At 40.8% G+C, this 22792-nt stretch overlaps 1 protein-coding gene across 2 annotated transcripts in view; it reads right to left on the reverse strand.

Moving 5' to 3' along the window:
- The window catches only part of COPB1 (coat protein complex I subunit beta 1), a 32455-nt gene that overhangs the window by 8813 nt on the left and 850 nt on the right, over positions 1 to 22792 (reverse strand). For both annotated transcript variants that reach the window (XM_084854995.1, XM_084854996.1), the window contains exons 2-14: positions 20705 to 20855; positions 15874 to 16103; positions 12999 to 13168; positions 11554 to 11668; positions 10686 to 10778; positions 9854 to 9991; positions 8657 to 8776; positions 7885 to 7992; positions 7551 to 7697; positions 6510 to 6655; positions 4688 to 4784; positions 3694 to 3854; positions 1846 to 1966 (exon numbers count right to left, since the gene is read on the reverse strand). In XM_084854995.1, coding sequence (XP_084711121.1) covers positions 1846 to 1966; positions 3694 to 3854; positions 4688 to 4784; positions 6510 to 6655; positions 7551 to 7697; positions 7885 to 7992; positions 8657 to 8776; positions 9854 to 9991; positions 10686 to 10778; positions 11554 to 11668; positions 12999 to 13168; positions 15874 to 16103; positions 20705 to 20795 — 1737 coding nt within the window. In that variant the 5' untranslated portion in view covers positions 20796 to 20855. The remainder of the gene's footprint in view (positions 1 to 1845; positions 1967 to 3693; positions 3855 to 4687; positions 4785 to 6509; positions 6656 to 7550; positions 7698 to 7884; positions 7993 to 8656; positions 8777 to 9853; positions 9992 to 10685; positions 10779 to 11553; positions 11669 to 12998; positions 13169 to 15873; positions 16104 to 20704; positions 20856 to 22792) is intronic.

Genomic DNA, 22792 nt, shown 5'->3' on the forward strand with positions numbered 1-22792 from the left:
AGCAGATTTGGTGGGGGGGGGGGTGCTGCAGGAGAGATGGGAAGTACGTTCCACCAATGGTCTACCTTCTGCTGGCAGAAGGACACCCCTGGGTTCAATAAAGCCATGTTTTTTTAAACCAGCTCTATAACCTAGTGGTCTCCAAAGTGGGTGCATTGTGTACCTCAGGGGGGGCACAAGATGATCCACTGGGGTGCACAAGCTGCCTGATAATCGAGCAGCCTCCTGTTTCCCTAACAAACTGCCATTGTGTGCAATGATGGTGGCGGAGGCAGCAGGATGGGACTGGGGCCAAGAGGGAAGCTCCATGGCATTTCTCTCTTGGCTCCAGTCCTATCCTGCCTCTGCTGTGGCCACCGAGAGCAAGTGTGCCAGTCTCTGCCAGGCATGGCAGAGGAAGGCGCAGTTGCTTGCTCGGCTGTGGCACTGGAGCAGCTGCCATCCTGCTGAAGGACAGCACTCCAAATTTGCTGACCTTTTCTGTGATGACAAGTGGCTGTCAGTAGTGTGCTACCTAGCAGATAATTTTGAAAAAATAAACACACATAATCTGTCCTTTCAAGGTAAAGGTGATGTTTTAACAATGAGAGAGAAAGTAACTGCTTTGCGAAAGAAACTTGTACTATGGAGAGAGCATTTTGAAAATGGATGTTTGGAAATGTTTCCATCGGTATGTGATGTTACTGCCAAAAACGATGTAAGTGTTTTACATATAAAAACTCTAATATCTGCACAGTTAAAAAACTTGGAAATTGAATTTTCTAACCTGTTTAAAAATCTTCCAAATGAAGAGTTTCAGTGGGTTTGTTAAAAATATAAAAACGCAACACCTTCCAATTAGTTTGCAAGAACAACTGATTGACATCAGGAAAGATGGAAGTTTACTATCTGAATTTCAACAAAATTTTTTGCATAATTGGTGGATGGGATTGAAAAATGAGTATTTTGATTTAGTAAGCGTAGCCAAAGATGCACTTCTTCCATTTGGATCTACGTATCTTTGTGAGGTGTCTTTTTCAGCTGTGACAGCCATTAAAACCAAGTATCAAAATAAACTGACCTTTGAATTGCTGTATCACAAGATGTTAAACCAAGATCCTCAAAAATACTGAAGCACATTCAATCACATCGCTCTCACTAAAAAAATCATTATTAATAATAATTTTTAGTGAGAACAAAAAGGGTTTTTGTATTGTTAATAAATAAAATATTTTTAAAATATCATTTATTTCATCTTTATCTCATCCCTTTTTTAATTGCTATTTTGTGCCTGTTTTAAAATATACATATTAGTACAGTAGTACACATCTATAATTGATAAATATACATATATTGGGGGTGCATGTTCAAAAGATTTTTTACTGATAGGGGTGCATGATCAAAAAGGTTTGCTATAACCCACAGCTTGAAGTTGGCTTGTTTCAAGCAAAGCATAGTTAACATTAACTAGTTTGTTGGGTTTGGTTGGCTCAACCAGCTGTGGTTAATGGAATCTAGAAAGTTTCCAAACTTCCCTCATGACCATACTGGACGGAGTAGGGGGAGCTGTAAACTCAAGTCTTGCTGAGGCTCATTCTCATCCTGTTAAACTATGGTTTACCATAATCTCCAAACCGGGCAATTACATCTGAAGCTGAGAAGTCTATGTGCAACAGCAATTTCTCATCTTGACACCAAGCAGTACAACTTAAACAAAAAACAGGCAGTAAAATGCTAAAGGCGATTTGAGTGCACAGTTAACTGTACAAAAGTTGTCAACTTCAAGTAGTGAGACTTAGTGGTTCTCTCACAAAGTTTCATGAGGCAGATATCCTTTAGGAATACTTAAAAAAAAATGCAAGTTACATTTTGTTTCTTCTTTTCTTGAACGAGAGCCACGTAACGTAAAGCAATCTTGGTCAGAGTTGTGGCAAGGGAAGCTGCAACGAAGAAATCCCCATCCAACAAGAATCCTCTCAGAGGAGGTCTACAAAGAAACACAATAATGAAATTTAGGAAAATAACACCTGGCACCCCCCAATGTTCTGCCTTAAGTAATTTGTATGATGAGAATCTTCTTGTACCTGAATAGTTGTATGTCAGATGCGACGTGAGAAAAACAGAAAAGATAGCTTGCACATTTAAATCAAGGATTCCCAAGGGCCTATCATGTGTGTGTGTGTGTGTGTGTGTGTGTGTGTGTTAGTTAATGTGACAGACTTTTTTTCCAACAGCCCAACGTACCTGAACTGAAATATTTAAGATTTTTTTAAAAAAATAAAGGACACTTCTAAAGCAATCCTATTCATGTCTGCTCAGAACGAGGCAGAATTAAGTTCAATAGGGCTTACTCCCAGGAAAGTGGTTACAGGACTGCAGCCTTAGCGTGGCTTAAATGTTGCACTCAAACAAATCCAAAGCTTTACTTGGAAATTATTTTTATTGGAATGCTTTTAAATATTTTAAGGTATGACAGCCCAATAGCACACTCTACCCTTACATTGGATTGCATCTAATGTGGTGCATGGACGCATGCGCAAGGAGAATTCCACTTCCTCTCCACACTACAGTCCCCTGAAAAGCCTCTCCTGATGGTCAGAGGATCCCCAGGAAAGGTGTGGGATATGGGGCAAGGCACTGAAGTGAGAGGGGGACTTGTGGAAAATTGGATAGAGGTAACTTCTGCAATTTTGAGTTCCCCTTGTTCAAGCTGCCTCCCCTCAATTTTCCACAACTCCCACTGCAGTTCCTCCATCCCACTTTCCAGGCATTTCCTGCAGTACCCTGACCGTCAGGAGAAGCAGGGGGCACGATGGGGAAGGGAGACAGGGGAATTTCCCTTGTATGAGTGTCCTTGCGCTAGTGCTGCACTGGACACAACACACTGTTTTAGAGTTAAAGGGAATAAATGAAGGCACTGCAAATTATTAACAGACTAATTTTAGCATGTCTGAAGAGCAGTGCTCATAAATCTGGATGCTTTCTAGGGGCAGTCACCTGAAAAAAAGGTTAAATTACAACTTTGATTTTAGATTTGACTGGCACTGCAATTATTCCAATGGCACATTTTGGCTGATATTGTATTCATTCATTAAGTTACTAATTAATTTAATGAAACAATGCAATTCTACAAACAGGAAATTTTCTACAGAAAAAATATAGCATCTGATAATATTCAAGGGGGGGATGCCCCATATCACTGGCTTGGACCATAATAACTTGGTTCTTTGTAAGCAGGTTTGCTCAAGCTGTAAACATCTGTTTGCTTTGTAAAAGCATTCTGTATGTGCCCTGTGCCATGCTAAAAGGGATTCTTTTCTCTGCCAACTTGCAAATAATCCTATCTGAACTCAGTATCTGCCAACTCCTGACTGTTTGCTAAGAGACAAACCCCACCCCCAGGAATTCTGTAAGAACTTGTTGTTGTTTATCTACATTTGGTACTGTATACTCAGTTCTGCCCAAATATTAGAAAGGACAGACCATTCTCTGCTGTTCAAGTATTCACAGGTAATAACTGCTACAATCAGTATAAGTAACTGTCAATACTAGAGGTTGATAGGATTAGAGGTGCTACACTGTAACACAGGAGCAAAGATATAACCAATAAGTATAGTATAATCATAATGAAAGATAAAATAAAACTACATTTGTGTAAAACAAAAGGACACATTTATATATAAATACTGCTAACAAAGACAAAAGCATAATCACCTGTCTTCTTCCTTTTTGGCAGGTCTAGAGCTACTAAGGGCACTCTGTGTAGCATATGTTCCCATTTCAGTAACCAGTTTTTGGACTGGGACCACAGTGATTTCCTCCTCGGGTTTCAGCTCACCAGTTTCTTTCTTGATTTCAGATTCTACTATTGGGATCTGAAAGTGAAAGTGTCGAAATGCAGTTGTTAAAAACACCAACAGTGTAAGCTTCAGCTTGGAAATAACTCTTGACTTTTGCAATAGTGGCCCAGGCTGGATTCCATGATAAACCAGGGTTCTGGGGGAGCCCTGGCTTATTGTTCATGAGCATTATGCTCCTACACACTGCCTGATCACTCCAGCTTGGCTCCTGCTGCAAGCAGGAGCGGCTAAACAAACAACAGACCTTTTGCCCACGGTTTGTTTGTTGTCAAGTGCAAATTGGGAACTCCAGCTTGTCTCTCCCTGGACAAGCCAGAGTTCCTCATTCGCATGTAACAACAAACTATGGACAGAAGGTCTGCAGTTTGTTTACCTGCTCCTGCTTACAGGAGGAGCCAAGTGGGAGCAATGAGGGAGCACACACAGTTACACTAGTCATACACAATAAAGCCAGGGTTCTCCCAAAACTTTGCCCTAATCATTATGTTAGAATCAGGCCATTGTCTCAGATGCATCACAGAAAATGCAAGTTAACTAATCTCATTCTGTAAGTAGGGCCATATCATTTACCTCTTGTCATAAAAGTACCCTGTATTCCATAATCTCTTAATGAGACTATCAACTATTACTCCAATACAATGAAGCGTTGATTAATTCATTTAGCAGAAATTGGTATTAGTATGATACTGCTTTTCATTTCAAGAGTACATAAAAACACCTTCAAGAAATCAGCAGCCACAAGCAATTTCAAAATCGTACAGTGTCTTTCATAGGCTTATTCCCCGCCCCCCAACCCCAAAATGTATAAACATAGATAAATGTTGTTCAGTGACAGTATAGATACATACCTCTCCCAATGATCTACGGACTTCTGTCATTACACTTTGTATATCTTCCTTTGTGCTGCAGTATTCTCCAAGGATCCACAGTGCTCCTCGATAAATTCTAGAAAGTAAAGGAAAAATTCAGCCTTCTTATTTATAGGGATAATAGATTTGTACTGCGCCCTCGTGTGCTACATGGAAGCATTAGTCATCCTAGTTCAAGGGAATTAAGTCAATGCCTACAGAAAATGGTTTTCCTTAGCAGAGGTGCAATTTTCTACTCAACTGTTTACTAAGGGTGAGTAGCAGTTGCCCACAGGCAAGCGGATGAGTGCAGAACATGCTCCTGCCTTCATCACTTTCTCAGTCACTGCTACAGAATTCTCTCCCGGTGATAGAAAAAGTATTGCAGGAATGGCACAGGTGTGTCCCTGGCTCTTTAAAGGAAATACGTGTTGCAGAGGCAGGCTGGTAGAAGTGGAGAAGAAATAGGGGGCAAGAGGTGAAACAACAGACAGGCAAATGGACTGTCAGCCACTAACTGGAAGGGCAAGAAAATTAACTGGCAGCACAATCCTATAATATTTACTCTTAAGTTTAATTTTTCCTTTTAAAATATATATATTTAACATGAACAGTCACCCTATATATGTGTACATCCACAGTGAGTTTCACTGTGTTAAGTGAGACTATTCCCTATGTGTGTGCAGAATTGCAGCCTGGATAATTGTTTAATATCACTTCCAGCCTTATGTTCTATAAATATGTTCCCCTTATCCCCAAAGACAGCACATATCAAATCAATACATATATCTATAGCCATACATATATCCCTCCAGAAAATAAATCTGCTTTTTAAATTTGAGGAACCAGTGTTACTGTTTATCAGTATTGTAAATTGGGACAGATTTTTTTTTTAAAAACCCTACAGCATGGACATCACATTCTTCATCAGGATTGTGCCTTGTTGCACAGAATGAGACACAACCCTGAATCACCGTGTTTTATTTAAAAAGAATCATTTGCTGCTTCAGATACCTTTAGCAGAACAGATAAATTTAACTGCCCAATCACTTCGGTTTTAGGCTTCATTGTTGATGCTATTCTATGATAAATAAAAGGCAACACAACTAACAGCAAAATCCTATGTCTATTCAGAAGCAAGTCCCATTGAGTTTAATAGGGCTTACTCCCAGGTCAGTAGGCATAGAATTGCAGCCTAAGGGCACAATCTTATGGAGATAGGCGTCAGCCTCTGAAGCTGACGCCTATCCAATGCAGGAAGGCTAGAACACAGAGAGAATCCTCTCCTCCGTGCTCCAGCCACCCTGCATTTTTGGCTAGATGTGCAGAGTGGGAGGGGTGAGGCTGCGGAGCGCATAGGAAGAGTAAAGAGTATGGTAAAGAGGCTTCTGCAGTCTCTTCCCCTCCCTGCCCCTGGGACCTCTCCCTTTTCCCTCTCTCTGTGCTCAGTTTGTGAGCATGGAGAAGCAGCCAGCGCGGAGAGAGCCATGCCAGCTACGAGGGGGAGGGGAGCTCAGTTCCTTGAAACTGAAAAATCCTATGGCCCTCTAGACAGTGTCTAGTCACCCTGGGATTGCTTTCTAAGTCTCTTAAAAATTAAGAGTTTTATTCAGTACATCAAAGTTGAAATTTCACATATACTCAGATGCAAAAAATAAGTAAAATCTCAGGTACTAAAATCAATTCTTACTGTTAGAGTTTTGTCTACAGTTTTTTACATTTTCCTCAACCACCTCCTCATTTCAGCAGCTCTGATGGCATAAAGAACACAGCATCTTTAAATTCACATAGTGAGCATTCTTGAGGTAAATGTTAAGCTTACTTGACAGATTTAATAGCATGGAACACTTCCAACATCTTTTCTACAATAAGTAGTCTGAGATTATCAAAACGCTGGATGGCTTCACGCACAAACTCCAACACATCAGCAGCTGCAGCTTCATTGTAATCACTTAGGAACTCCATCAGCTAGGACAAGAGTGAGCACGAACAAACACCAGTGTCATAAACCTTGAAAGAGATCATCACCACCGCATTGGCTAATACAAGAACTAGAAGCTAACAATATAGGAACTAGAGTGACTGTACAACTTCATAAGTAGTTTAGGCTCAACCTTTTCTGAAATATCCAGACCAGCACTGGCAAATGTCAGGCACATAATAATGAACAAGGGGCCATATAGGCACAACGTGCCAGCACCTTCTCCTGCACGTGTGCCAATAAAATAAGAGCTACCCAAAGACACAGATGGTAATAACTCTAGTACAGCTCCCATTAATTTCAGTGTAACCTGAGCAAAAGAAATCCCCAGTGGAGTGTGCCTTCTGACTCAATAAAGATGAATTATAGAAGCCTAAGAACAAAGTGAAAGTGCTAAATCCTTGTTTAACCATTCACAAGATTGTCTAGATACTTTTTCGTAATATTTTATTCTTCAAAGTACAATTCTATAAATAAGGAAAAGCCTATAATTACCCAATAAGCTGATAAACAAAAATTATAAGAGTAAGAAGTTCTTTATTCTAAACTTAGAAAAGAAAAACAAACTAAATGTGAACATGAACTAACTTAGACAGCAATCCCAACTCCTGCTGAAGGCCGGCTGATCTGCCACTGTGTATCTCCCTCCACACTCCTGCCTGAGGACTGCTCTGGAAAAAAAAACTGGTCTAGAAGAAAAATATCTCAGAGATAAGCAACTATTAAAAACTGTAATCTCCAGGAAACGTATTCTGAGAAAGCTCTGAATAAATTTATAAAGTAAGCCTAAGATAAGTTGATGGTAAATGGAAGTTAACTGTAACAAGACTTGTATAGCAGTATATGTGTGTGTGGAGGGGACAAGTATAATGAGTTGCATACCACAGGAATGACGTTTGCAGCCATATCAGGGAACCGAACACTACAGGAATGTAATGTCCGAACAAGCAACTGTCTGTATTTATCAGTGTCTTCATGTTCTGTCACATTATTTGTTTTAATTACTTCTTTCTTCAAAACAATCACCAGCTAGACAGAAACAGAAACACAAAACAACAATTGCAAGTTTGTTTAAAAGCAAACATTAAAGCTGAAATCCTATGCACACTTACTTGGGAGTGAGCTCAACTGAACTTAGAGAGATTTACTTTCAAGTAAATAGGCATAGGATTCAGCTGTAAAAAAGAAAAGAAACATGCAGTAACATGTGTTTTACCTCTTCTACATTTCTGGAAGATACGAGATCGAGAGCCAACTGTAAGGTCTTTTTGCGCACTTCCAAATCTGGAGTACTCAGAACTCTTAGTATGTCCATTACCAGATCCTGAAAAATTAAATACATTTGTAGGCATTCAATTATTAGTTTAAAAAGAAACACTCATTTTTGTGCATGATTAAGACAAAAAACTCCAAATAGCATCAAAAGTGTTACTGGTACAAAAGGGGACTGTCTTCCACACAGCCGTGAGGCATAATAGATGTTACACGCAAATACATTCAACAAAGCATTTTTTAAAATGAAAAGTAGCTTTGGGACACTGCAGTTTTGAGGCAAGGGGTGAAGGAAAGAGGTGCCCAAGTCATTCCTTGCTGGCTTCTTTTATAATCAAGTTTTCCATACTTCAGCTACTTTCTCTCTACATCATCACAACAAAAGAGAGGCATCTGGAATCCCAAATAGGGAAACGCAGCTGGGGGTGGGGGAGCGATTCGAAGCAGAAAACAAGCTTTGGTGAAAGTGTTAAGCAGCTCTTTTCTCCCCAAGGTAGCTTTTTATTCAAAGCAACAGGTGAAAGAAAAAACATTGGAACTTCATTATATGCCTCGTTCAACCAAGACAGTTTGGATGTTTTAACAACTGTAGATACAACTGCATGGACAAAACCCTACTGTTTCAAAAAAATGATTAAATTATGGGGTATTCCATTTCCATACAATGCATTGTTAACATCTGGTTTGATTTTTAAATCTGAGAAAACGATGCCTACTTGTAGTACTCTTTCATGGGAAGGATGATCCTTGAGTTCAATCAAGCGATCCAAAACAATGAGCTTCACATTGTTGTCACTTTCTTTAATAATCAGGTCAATATAGCACTGAGCTGCTGCCTGAAGTTAAAAGAAAATGAAAATGTTTAAACATACCCATTTGTGATTTAGCATAACATTTGTGAATACTCAAACCTATTAGTACATGCAGAGAAAACACTTGAATGGCTTGGAATGGAATCCTACGGTTTCTCCAATGGCCTGATTTGGACATAGTAAGCCTGGGTTTGGGGGGAACCTTGGCTTATTGTTTTCAAGCAGTTGTGCTCATATATGTTACTTGATTGCTCCTGCTGAAAGCAGGAGCAGCTAAAGCAATCATGGACCTTCCACCCAAGGTTTGTTTACTGTTATGTGCAAACTGGGAATTCTGGCTTGTCTCTCCCCTGAGACAAGCCAGACTCATAAGCCACAGTTTGTTGTTGTATATATATGTGAACTGGGTCAACGTGTCTTCTTTCAAGTTCTCTCTTCACCTCCAACAGGAGTTGGCCAGGAGAAGAGAGGCTTTCAGTTTAACTCTTCTGTTTGGCATTCTCTAGTGGTTTGCATAGGACACGATATTTCATGGAGAAAGGAGTGAACACACAGCACAACTTCCAGGTCACCCAGTGATGCTTTGAATTTTTTGAATTCTATTTTTTTATTTTTATTCTGAAGAGCAATTGTGCTAAATTGTGTGATTTGATCATGGTGGCTAGAAAGTCTGAAACACAATGTGTTTAGTTCTACCTTGTCCCATTACATAGTTCAGTCCTTAAGAGAGCAACCCTACACAAGCTTAGATCGAAAGAAGTCCTACAACTCCCAGCATTCCCCAGCTGGGGAATTCTGGGAACTGTAGGACTTTTCCCCCCATCTAAACATGCATAGGATTGCATCCTAAGCTGCATAATGATCACCTAGTCTCTGACTACACAATACTTTCAAAATGTTTCCAAGTTAATTCATAAATCAGACAATGGTTCATGCAATGTTCATATCCATTTGCCAACAGAGACAGAAGTACTTCAATGAGACCCTGCTAAAGTTTATGTAGTGTTCTATTTCACAAGTTTTAAACCCTCAATAACAAATGCATACTGATGTCCAGGACAGTATAAAAATACTTTATAATGTCACAATACATTGCAGTACCTTGATTGCAGTTGGTGCACTGGAAAGTGTAACTAATGTTCCTGCTGCTTCATATTTTACTGCAGGGCTCGATGACTGCAGTAAATTGTAGATACAACGAATAAATCGTGCTCTTTCTGATGGATTAGCATGACAAACCTAGATTTGAAAACAACAGATGCAGAAGCAGCGTTCACATACTGAATAAACAATGGACATAACTTTAAAAAAAACCTAAATTGCTTAGTTCCCTTGTTACTACATCACAGTTAATGATGAAATACGGGAAAAAAGCTGAATAAATGTGGGAACCATACATATACAGTAACAGTAACAAAATGAAGAATATCATCAATATAGAAGTCTAATTCAAAAGGCATTTCAAAAAAATTACACTGGTTTAGACTCAACAAATTGCATGCAGAACTCTGCTTGTAGAACATGGCTTTCCTGGCCTCTACTGCCTGCTGGAGCCCCATGTGCCAGAAAGCCAATCCTGAGGTTAGGAGACCCTCAGGTTCAGAGCACCGGGGGGGGAGGGCCTGTAAATGGAATGGGAAATTATCAGAGGTCACAGATCCCTCCCCTCCTACATTGTGTGAGTGGAACTGCCTTCTGCTTCCACTACGGTCCCTTTGAATCCAATCCACTCTTTCCAGCTCAAAAAGCAGACTCTGCCCAATGAAAGCTTATGTCAAAAGACATTTGTTAATCTTTAATGTGCCACAGTGCTCTTCCCCTTTTCCACCCCCTCAAACTATTAGCTGAATTGCAGGGCTGAAACACATTTCACATTTCTTGTTCAGAGTCAATTACTTGCATGGTGAAGGCATAATTTCCTTGGTTCTTGTACCTTATAGATTAGCTCCACAATAACCAGCTGGAGAATATCACCAAACGTCTGGACTTGATCAATGCAGGTACTTAAATAATCCAAAGCTCGTTCCTTCAGAAATAAAACACAAAAATATTTCCAAGAATGAGCTTGGCCATTTCACAGTTTTAATTCAGACCTAACGTAATACTAAGTCATTTTTACGCTTATATTCTGCTTTGCAGTCTACCAGAAGGCCTCATTATTACAATAGGTAGTTTACCATTAAGAGCCATCCATGTACATGGCACATTAAAAGAATGAGAGGACAGGTCCCTTCCTCGAGGGGCTTGCAAACTAAAAATAAACACAAGGGAGACAACAGAAGGAGGAGAGGGAAATGAAGGCAATAGTGAACAAAGGAAGAATAGGTGATTATTGCTGCTACATACACTTATGCCATGAACTTGAGCACGCTCCGGGAGAGAGTGCAGGACAGGAAGGCCTGGCGTGCTATGGTCCATGGGGTCACGAAGAGTCGGACACGACTGAACGATTGAACAATACTTATGCCATTGCAGTAGGACATAGGGACTAGGAGTAGTGCCAAAGGCTTCATAGAAAAAGTGCATTTTGAATACGGATTTGAAGGAAATGAGAGCTGGCATCATGGAGGTGTTCTGGGAGGCAGTTCCATGTATAAGGGGCAGCAAGAGAGAGAGAGAGTAGTAGTTTGAGGGAGCAGGAGACCTTCCAGTGGCTGAGGGTGATGGAGCTGGATTAGTCAATGTCGGGAAGAGATGTCTTGGGATATAAGAGTGGAAAGATAAGGGACGAATGTCGATGTCAAGCATGTGTTAAAACATAATTCAAAGTTAAGAGTGATTTGGGAGCCACTGATTTTTACCTGATCAGCATGAATCAACATCATGAATGCATTTCTTTTGCAACTTGCATCCTTTTCATTCACCAGAAAATCATGAATCAGTTCAGGGGCATCAGGTATAAGATGCTCAAAGTTCCTTTAGAAAGAACACAGGTGAAATGTATACATATAATGTTCAATGATGCAACTGTATTAGTATAGACCAAAAGTAAACTTAAAATAAACGATTCTCAAATGAAGTTAACTGTGTCCAATCTGAGACACTGACCGGGTTCACACAATAGCTCACCATGGGTTACTTAACCCATGACAAGCCATGGCACCCATGGGCGCCATGTTGTACATGCAACCCCACTCAGGGGTTGTTGTGTCGTGCGAACCCAGCAAGTGTGGGTTATGCAAGAGTTAAACAACCTTTGCATAACCCTAAAACAGACCATGGATTATGCAGGGATTATTTATTTATTTTATTTATTCCATTTAACCCTCACATAACATGATAACAACTGAATAGGGGTTGCCTGACACACACAACATGACAACCCCCGAGTAGGGGTTGCATATTCAAAATGGTGGCCGAACATACTGCAGCCTCACCATGGGTTAAATAACCCACAGTGGGCTGTCATGTTGTGCAAACAACCCCAATGGCTCGCTGCCCATCTACATTTCAGTAGGCATACATATCTGAAATAAATTTTCATTTAATTTGAATAATATATTGGCTCAAAACCATCCTGCATACAATAAAAACCTATCATGAGGCCATTACTCGTTCTTAACTCTTACCAAAAGAGCTTATACCCCAGACCTGCAGATCTTTTATTTGGGGAGAAGCAGCTATACAGATTAGACAGCAGTGCTACAGATATCGTTAAGATCAGATGAATTAGATTACTTTCCACATGCAATTTTGCCTCACACACACAAAACTGAAAAAGTCCATCTTAAATAACAGTGTTACTAGCTTACTAAAGCAAAACAAAAAGTATTTGTAATCCATAGACTCTGCAGAAGTAGCAACCAAAATGGGGTGTACAATCTGCAGTAAGACAACATAAAAAACACAGATACAAATTATGAGTTGTTTAACCATTTTCATTGTATAAACTGAAATAAGATTTTAAGTTGGTGTTTTTACTGATGATGGCTGCTTTATATTATAATTTGATTATACAATTACTATGTTTCCAGAAGACAACAGTTGATTTAAAAACTGAAATACATAGCATGGATAATCATTAAATGAAAAAAAAAAAGAGGGGGGAAAGGAAATAATACTCTAGAAACTGTAACATAAATTTTCCATTCCTTTAACATTGCAAATAGGTCTAATACATTAAGCAGGGAGAAATATGAAGCATTAAGATGATGATCTTCATAATTTTATATTGTCACTTGTTTTTTGGTGTGTGTTTTTTAAACTGCCAGGGCAATTTTGAGACTTCAGTAATTCACCAACATACCTGTAAATAGTGTAGATTGCAAGGACTGCATTTCTGCGCACATAGCTATGACGATGTTCCAGACATGCGCGAATAGCTGGCATCAATGGTTCCAGTAGTTCTGCTTCTTTAAGCTTGCAAAGAAAACGAAGAGTGGAGCCTCTGATGAATTCATTTGGATGTTGAAGATCCTGGGACAACGGAATCAAGATGTTGGTTTCCATAAAAACAAAATGTTATCGCATTCCAGTCTTTTTGTGAAGGTCAAGCCTCCCTAATTTGGTCAAGAGCTAAAACAATCCAAAATTGTCATTCGTTTTTAAAATAAAGCCATGTGTTGATCCAAACAGTGGCTTTTTAGGAGGCACAGGGAGAACACCTGCTTCTCTCCCCCTATCTCCATTAATGCAAGCAGAAGCTTCTTCTTGCTGAATGAGCAGATCTTTGGATCTAAGATTTAAGCTAGATCTATGAAGAATCTCTGTTTATACTTTGCCCAAGCTGGCTTTCCAGTTCTGAAAAGCTTCAGTTATTGAAGATTTTTTTTTGGGGGGGGGAGAGAAAATTGTGAATTTAAGACAGACTAAAGGATGCTGGTTCATCAGGCACAGAACACTGTGATCTAGCATTTTTTGCATGACATTCTCCATCTCAGTTATAGGCATGGACCCAAAGATCCCCCTGCATGAGCACTACTGCTTGTGCATGGCGGACGGGCTATGTATCTAGTTCCTCCCCCTGTGGCAGCTCATTCTGAAAAGCCACCAGAAGGCCAGCAGACCCTTATGAAATGCAGCACAGGAGACAGCAAACGGGGCAAGGGGAAGGACTGAGAAGGAAAAAAAGCCCTTGAACAAGTGAAACCGCCTTCCTCTGGTACAGGTGGGGATCTTTGGACCCAAGCTACTATCTTTTGTTCTGACCACTGCACAGTGAGGTAATTAACTCTTTGGTTTCCTTTTTTAAAAGAGAAAACTGATTTGTGGCTAAGAAAAGCGATTTGCTCAAAGCTGCCTAGACAGCTAGTGAAGGATGGATGACTCATCCTATTCTGTAAGAACCTGGGCTGAAATCCTAAGCATACTTACAGATAAATATTAGGATTAGGCTGTAACTCCAACATTCAAACAGGATCAGCGTAGCTTTCAAAATATACCACTTGTGTGATGCTGCTCAAGTGCTCTGACACAGATTTATTGGACTTTCAAAGATACTTTATTTATCGATTACATTTACATCCCACCTTTCTTCCATCATGGAACTCAAGGCGGCTACATGCGGTTCCCAGGTGGTCTCCCCTCCAAGCACTGACCAGTCCCAGACCTTACTTAGCTTCAGCAAGGTGGCTGCCACATGTGCCTTCAGACCATGTACCTGGGACTGGTACTTAAACCAAATTAGATTTTTTTTAAAAAAAAAGAACTCTAGAATTGTGTTCTCCAAGGTACTTCACCAAAAGGCCATGCGCAACTCAGCACAAATATATTGCCAATATTAGCTATAGGGCAAGCATTCTTCTGCATACTACGCAGATGTAGGGGATGTAAGACATTTTTCTAAACATTTCTAGAAAACATTTTTCTAAAAAGTTGCAATACTGTAACTAGTATCCAAAGATGGGGCACTAGTGGATAATTAAAACATATTAACATATTGACGTTATTAATTAAATAAAGTCAAAGAATAAGCACAATTCAACTGCACACTGTATAGCATAGATATTTTACAACCAGACTTCTGAAACTGGGAGGTGTGCATCCTTACAGAGATCTGAGCACGTGCTATGGCAGGAAGAACCATTTTCTGACTTCTATTACCAAACCAGGTTTTGCTGGTATCTTTACTAAATTATGAGGCAGAATATGGACCTACCTCAGCATCTACCATGTTTGCTTAGTTTGGATGTATGTCTCTCAGCTTATTAAAGCCTTGTGCCTGTATACTTCATTCCTTCACCGCCCCTTCATTCTTCCCTTCTTGGCATACCACAACTGAAGAATTCCTGGGTTAATTAACCAGTTTCCTGTTAATTCCTGAACTGGGTAATTCTGGTTACCAGGATCAGAACAAACCACTTCAAACCATGGTTTAAGAACCTGGTTTGTCCCAGTCCTGATAACACCCAAATTGGGTAAGTATTGTTAACAGAAAACTTTGGTTAATTAACCCAGGAAGACTTCAGTTGCCACACACCAAGACTGAAGGAGTGGTAAAGATGGAGAGTGGGCACAAGGCTTGTACATATCTCAGTTTAATAAACCAAGATACATAAATCCAAATTGAGCCTTTATGTTGGCAGTTGGATTATCTGAAGTTAGCAGTTGGATTGAGTTAATACAGTTGGGGATCTAAAACATGCCATAAATCATATTGGTTTGTTCTGTAATCTTATTTGCCGTATCCATCCCTTGCAATAAGAATAAGCCTTACCAACTGCTTGATCATTGTTACATCTTAAAATGGTACACTGTATATTTAATTCTAGTCAAAACCATTTGCTTCTTAAGAATTCCAATCATGACAAAAAAGTAAGAATCTGTTCTAGAGACAAGCTCATCTTTGAAGTTCTGTCAAAGCAATTATATGTAGGAGGAATAATGTTACTGCACAAGAAGCTGCATAAGCTGACAACTTGCCGCATTTAGCAAGAGGATTTCCTGAATGTATTCTGAAAAGCAGATTACACACCACACTGGTGCACGATTGAGTTGACTCAAAATATTAGAAGTCATTTGGCAAATGGTCTTCTGCCTAGCAAACACCCCTAATAATGGCCCATTCAGGAAAGAGGAAATGAGAATTATAAACTTGTTTTTTTTAATGAGAATATTCCAGTGATATCGCGGTTCTTCACATATTAAGGTTGTGCAACATAAATATGATAAACATAATTAACCTTTCTGTACGCATCACAAACAAGGATCATTTCTTGCAACAGTCTACCATCTGGAGTAGTCTTCGGAACAATCTCCCAAAACACTAAAAGCAGTTTTTTGATGGTATGGTCTTGAAGTGGCAGCACAAACCGAATAATAGTCATCAGAAGTCCTGGCAGCTTTTCACCATTTAAGATCATTATGATTACTTTCTTCAAGGCCTCAGTCTTCGACTTCACATCTCCTTTTTCTGTTAAGACAAAGAAGTTGCTAAAGTTAAAATTAAGCACAATATATGCTAGCGCAGCAATCCTTAAATTCTGTTGTACTGCATACTATTGTTTTGGCTTGCTTGTTCTTTACACACTACTACATTTTGTTACAAGATTATCACTACACAGCAGGCTGCCTGAAAGACTTCTGCATCTTATATAGCTTACTATGTACTCCAACCAAAAGAACAAACATGCAGATGTACTGCTGATAAGTAGTTACTGTTAGGTTTGCACATGCTCATGTCACCAAGATGTTTGTCACAGGATGGATAAAAATCTATTTAAAAAACCAGATTTTTAAAATTTACATTGGATTGTTTGATTTAAGCTGATTTTTGGACTAAACAAAAATAACAAATAAAGTACTAAATTTCTCTCCAAATTAAAAAAAAAACAACAGTTACAATTAAATCTCACCATAAACATGCTAAACCTATACTTTCAGTCTCATAAAAATGAAGTTACCTACCAATCAAACATGGCCATTCATTTCAGTTTTCCATTAGGCTCTGTCCAGCTCTTGCTTTTTGAAAGTTCTTGCCTTTCAGTTTCTCGGGCTGAAGAGAAACTGAAAGGCAAGAACTCTTCACATGTGCAAATATGTGGGCTTGATAGGATTGTTATTCTGTGCTTATGTGGTGGTACAGTGGGGCCAAGCAAGGCAGAGGAGTTGAGACAGAAAGACAATATTCTGCTCGTGTACCGTCCACCCCACTGCACAACTGACTCCCTGGCCGAGGTGCTTGAGGTGGTCTCCGATTTGCGTGTACAGTCCCCTAACTTACTGGTGTTGGGGGACTTCAACGTACATTCAGAGGCCATCCTCACAGGAGCACCTCAGGACTTCATGGAGACCATGGCCTCCTGGGAGCTGCACCATATTCTAACCGGGCCCACCCATGTAGCCGGTCATGCACTAGACCTTGTGTTTGTTTCTGGAGAAGTGGGGAGTGATCTGGAAGTCGGGGGTATATCCACCACCCCCTTGTCATGGTCAGATCACTATCTGGTGACGTTGGACTTCTCGGTTCCACAACCCCTCCGCAGGGGTGGAGGACCCATTAAAATGGTCCGCCCCAGGCGTCTTATGGATCCAAATGGATTCCTGAATGCGCTTGGGGATTCTCTGGGGCATGCCAACGGCCACTCGGTCGAGACCCTGGTGGGTGGCTGGAATGCCGCAATCACTGGGGCATTAGATCAAGTGGCTCCGAAACGCCCTCTCCCCCTGAACAGGGCTCGGACTGCACCATGGTTCAATCCGCGGTTACGAGCTCTGAAACAGGAGGTGAGACGGCTAGAGTGCCGATGGCGGAAGTCTCGCTTCAAAGACGATCAGACACGGGCTAGAGCTGTATCTTCAGCCTATCACGTGGCGGTGAAGGCAGCAAAAAAGGAATATTATGCTGCCTCCATCGCGTCTGCAGAGTGCTGTCCCAGGAGGCTGTTCCAAGTGGTCCGGAGCCTGGTCGGTCCTGTGGCTCCAGAATCACTGGAGCATTCTAAGGCCTCCTGTGAGGCCTTGGCAAGGCACTTTGCAGATAAAATTGATTGGATAAGGAGTGTTACTCTGCACGCTGTGGATACAGTTAGTGAGCAAGAGGCGGCCTGTGGCAAACCGGTTTTGTGGGATCGGTTCCAGCTTCTTCCTCCTGTTGAAGTGGACAAGGTGCTTTCATCGGTACGGCCGATCACCTGCTTACTTGATCCTTGCCCATCTTGGCTCATTATGAGCTGCAGAGAGAGACTGGGTGAGGGGATCAAGGCAGTGGTGAATGCCTCCCTTGAGGAGGGAGTGATGCCATCAGCCCTCAAGGAGGCAGTGATAAGACTGCTCTTAAAGAAGCCCTCCTTGGATCCTCAAGTTTTGAACAACTTTCGCCCAGTCTCAAATCTGCCATTTCTGGGCAAGGTGATTGAGCGGGTGGTGGCGGTGCAGTTGAAGGCACACTTGGAAGAAACTGATTATCTAGACCCATTTCAGTCGGGCTTCAGGCCTGGGCATGGAACAGAAACGGCCTTGGTCGCCTTGGTGGATGATATGAGGAGGGCTCTGGATAGGGGTGAATGCTCCTTCCTTGTTCTCCTCGACCTCTCAGCAGCTTTCAATACCTTTGACCACGGTATCCTCCTGGACCGCCTGGAGGGGTTGGGCATTGGAGACACCGTATTGCGGTGGTTCCGGTCCTTCCTCTCCGGCAGGTACCAGAGGGTAGCACTGGGAGAGGAGGTTTCGGACCCGTGGCCACTTACTTGTGGGGTGCCACAAGGTTCCATCCTCTCCCCCGATGCTATTTAACACCTATGTGAAGCCGCTGGGGGCTATCATCAGGAGGTTTGGGGTGCAGTGTCATCAATATGCGGATGACATGCAGCTCTACCTCTCGTTTAAATCTTCACCAAGGTTGGCCGTAGAATCCCTGTCCAAATGTCTGGAGACGGTGAGTGGCTGGATGGGGAGGAATAGGCTGAAGCTGAACCCTGACAAGACCGAGGTACTTTTGGTGGGAGACAAGAGGCGGCTGGGGGATGTTGAACTGGTGTTGAATGGGGTACGGCTACCCTTGAAAGACCAGGTCCGCAGCCTGGGGGTCATTTTGGACTCCCAGCTGTCCATGGAGGCTCAGGTGTCAGCTGTGAGCCGGACAGCGCTGTATCAACTCCATCTGATACGGCGGCTGCGCCCATTCCTTCCCGACCATCTGCTCCCATCGGTAGTACATGCCCTGGTCTCCTCTCGTTTAGACTACTGTAATGCGCTCTACGTGGGGTTACCCTTGAAGACGGTTCGGAAGCTGCAGCTGGTACAGAACGCGGCGGCTCGCCTGATTAAAGGCAGCCGCCGGCGATATCACATCACTCCATTGCTGAAGGAGTTGCACTGGTTACCAGTTGTTTTCTGGGCCAAATTCAAGGTGTTGGTTTTGACCTTTAAAACCCTATATGGTTGCGGCCCAGCCTATCTTAAGGAGCGCCTCCAGCAGCACCAGACAGGCCGCTTAACAAGATCAGCCTTGGATGGCCTTCTCTCTGTCCCATCAGCCAGGACAGCTAGACTGGTGGGGACGAGGGAGAGGGCCTTTTCTGTGGTGGCCCCCACTCTGTGGAACTCCCTCCCTAGGGAACTCCGTCATGCCCCCTCTTTAATGAGCTTCCGTCGTGCATTAAAAACGTTGTTGGTCAGGCAGGCATTTGGGGTGGGTTAGGGTATTTTAGAAAATGTTTTTATTGTAGAATTTTATTGTTTTAAACTGTTTTTATTGTATGTTGTACATCGCCCAGAGTGGCTGGGTGACCAGCCAGATGGGCGATTAATAAATTTAATAATAAATAAATAAATAAATAAATATAGCAGGGTGGATAAAAATCAATGCTTAAAAAAAATCCAAAAAAATGCTTTTACAAATATGACATTGGATTTTTTTCAGCCTAGTAACTATCAAACTTTGCTTTGACCTATCATGGGCACTTCATTTTTGTTTGCTACCTTGCTTTTTGTGAGGGCAAAGCTGTGCCAAGACAGACAGAAGCAGAAAGTAGCAACACCGAAAAGAGAGAAGACAAAATTGTCCAGTGTGCACATTCCTATATTCTGATATTAAGGGTGCAATCGTATACATGCTTACCTGAGAGTAAGCCACTCTGAACTCAATGGAACTTATTTATGACAAGACATGCATAGGATTGTGCTGTTAACCTCAAACTATCATGGGTGCTGGCCATATGAAAGACTCTAGATGGGAATACTGTAAAGATATTCCCTCTATAGCTAAAAAAGAAAGCATGCAAAATATATACAGTGAGACGAAGAGATGCAAAACCTGCTTGTAAGGAAGAAACAGTGTATAATACTCTATTTAGCTGTACGTTAATATGGCTTAGCGGTGAGATGATTTAAATCAATCCACCTTGTTTTGTCAGTGAAGACAATTCTCTTTTAGGACAAATGCTTACATAAAACCACCATATAGGATGCTTTAAACATGTCTGAGGCAGCTTCTTTATATAGTAGCTGTAATGCACAGGAGTTCTATAAATATGTGCAAAGTAGCAACACTTACTTGCTACTCAGCAGTGCTTATAACTTACCTGCATACCATTTTTTTCCAATAAGGCTGTAACAGATAACAGAGGGAATTGAGTTTTAATTTTTCATTCATCACTGTGCTGTAAAATGACTCTTCTGCCTCTGATTTTTTGCCCAGGTAAGCTTGGTGAGGATGTGGAGTAGGTCACGTGCTTTGAGGAAAGTGCTTCCCTGGGGCATTTTCCTGGCTCTCTCTTGCCATTCAAGCAACTTGTGATTTATTTATTTTTAAAAAGACGTTTTTGTCTCATTGATGTGTGATTTGTTAACCGTATTAGCCACCACTATATACTTTAGTTAGATTTTTTTGGCTTTAGTATTTGAGGAGTGCTTTACAGCTTTTTAATGTTTAAAGGATTTGTGTTTATGGCTGGTTTATATTCTTTCTGTACATCACTCTGAATGCTACTATGGCACAATATGTGTCTTAAATATTTGAAATATATACACGCACAACTATAAAAAAGAAGTCCAGAGAGTATTACTCACCCAAGTCATTCTTTAAACTTAATTCAGACGGAGGTTCTGAGTCCATGGGAACTATTATTAACGTATAGCATACATTTTCTGCAGCCGTCATGGTGTCTCCTTATCAAAGGCTCTCTCAATCCAAGAACTTTTTAAAGATGTCTCACAAACTCTAAAAAAGCAAATTCATTAATGGTGCTAATTCAATTATGCTTGTATGCATAGCTTAACAGTGGCCAACAAAATTTCCCATAAAAAACTTGAACTTGGCTCTGTAATGAAAAGGTCGCAACAAGTGTGCAAATTTATCTAACCAAATGTCAGTGGAATAGTGCTACTAACCTCAACAGAACTGATCACACATATCAAAGCTGAAACCGTACAGTACAATCCTATCCATGTCTACTCAGAAGTTTCATTAAATTCAATGGAACTTACTCCCAGGTAGGTGTGTATAGGATTGCAGCTTCAACAACATAAATACAGTACACATGAGTAGTGTTTAAACATAGCAGTGATATAGACTATCCAACTTTGTATTGCTATTTATACAAAGTCCCAAGGGTTTAACTGGATTATTAAATGATCACAAACCCTTACCTGTTTAAGCACATACAAATAATGAATATCTTAAGAAAAATTAGTTGACTGGACGTCTCACTAAACCCAGCGGGAATGACCTCACCAAAATTGAGTACTAAGTTCCCCTAATTTCAATGCTAAAATCAAATACATACTTAACCTTTAATGGGTTCAGATCCACTTGGACTTAATATATTGACCAAATTTTTGTCAGAAGAAATTCTAAAGAAACTTTTGACAAAGTCCCTCACCAAAGGCTCATGAGTAAACTTAGCAATCATGGGATAAGAGGACAGGTCCTGTTTTTTAAGCAGTTACCAATTCATAAGAGACTGGTCCTCTTATGGATAGGTAACTACTTAAAAACAGGACACAGTGGATCCAATGGAGAGCTGCAGCATGGAAATCCCCAAGGATCTACATATATTGAGACCTGTGCTATCTTCATAAGTGATCCAGAGTTAGCAGCAAAGTGGAGAGGTTTGCAGATGACATCAAATTATTCAAGATGAAGAAAAATCAAACAGATTTTTGGATCTCTTCAAATTAGGTGAATGTTCAACAAAATGAAAATGAGAAGTAATGGAAATAAATATAAGGTGATAGTATGCTTTTGTACCAGACAGTTCAAATTTGATATCCTCTGGACTTTGGGAAAGTAAATCTAAAACTCCTTACTGTTTAATATTTTCAGAGTTAAACTTAAGGGGAAGGCTCCTTGTCAGTTGGGCTTAAGAAATCCTTCCAAACAGCCAGACACACACACACTAGGATCAGCCTTCGGTGGCATTATTTTCTGGGGAACCCATGGTGGAACAAAAATAGCTTCATATATACACAGGTAGGGTGTGGCAATGAGCAACCAGGAAAATATATTGGGATTACAGTGGGTAATGTAATGAAAATATCGATTCCATGCAGTGTGGCAGTGAGGGAAAATTCTATGCCAAGCATTATTAGGAATAATGCCATTATATAAAGCCATGGTATGGCTCATCTGGAATACTGTGTGCAGTTCTGATCACGCCATCTGAAAAAGGGCATCGTAGAGCTAGGAAAGATGCAGAAAAGAGCAAGCAAAATTATCAGGGGATTGGAGCAACTTCTGCACAAAAGAAAGCTAAAGTATTTTGGGTCTTTAACTTAATAGCAAAAGAAACTAATGTGCAGGGCATGACAGAGATATATAAAGTTATTGTGAAGAACTAGTGGTTAAAGAGAACTTTTTGGTGCCCTTTCCCATAACACCAGGAGTCACCCAATCAAATTGACTGGTTAAAGATCCAGACTAAAAAGAGAATACTTCTTCATGCAATACCTAGTTAATTTAAGGTGATTCTAGGCAGAGGGCTCCTAGCACTACCAATCAGAAGATACTGTGCAGCTATCCAGACTCGGTCTCCCCCCCCCCCATGGATTTTCTAGAGTAAGAAAAAAGATGCAAGTAGTGGTGAGAAAACATAGGACAATGTCTGGATCCCCACCACCATCCGGGGAAAATTCAGTGAATGGGGAAGTGCGATGGCA

The sequence above is a fragment of the Heloderma suspectum genome, chromosome 1 (assembly GCF_057233095.1).
Source record: "Heloderma suspectum isolate Gila_16-S chromosome 1, 16-S_ref, whole genome shotgun sequence".
Taxonomy (NCBI): domain Eukaryota; kingdom Metazoa; phylum Chordata; class Lepidosauria; order Squamata; family Helodermatidae; genus Heloderma; species Heloderma suspectum.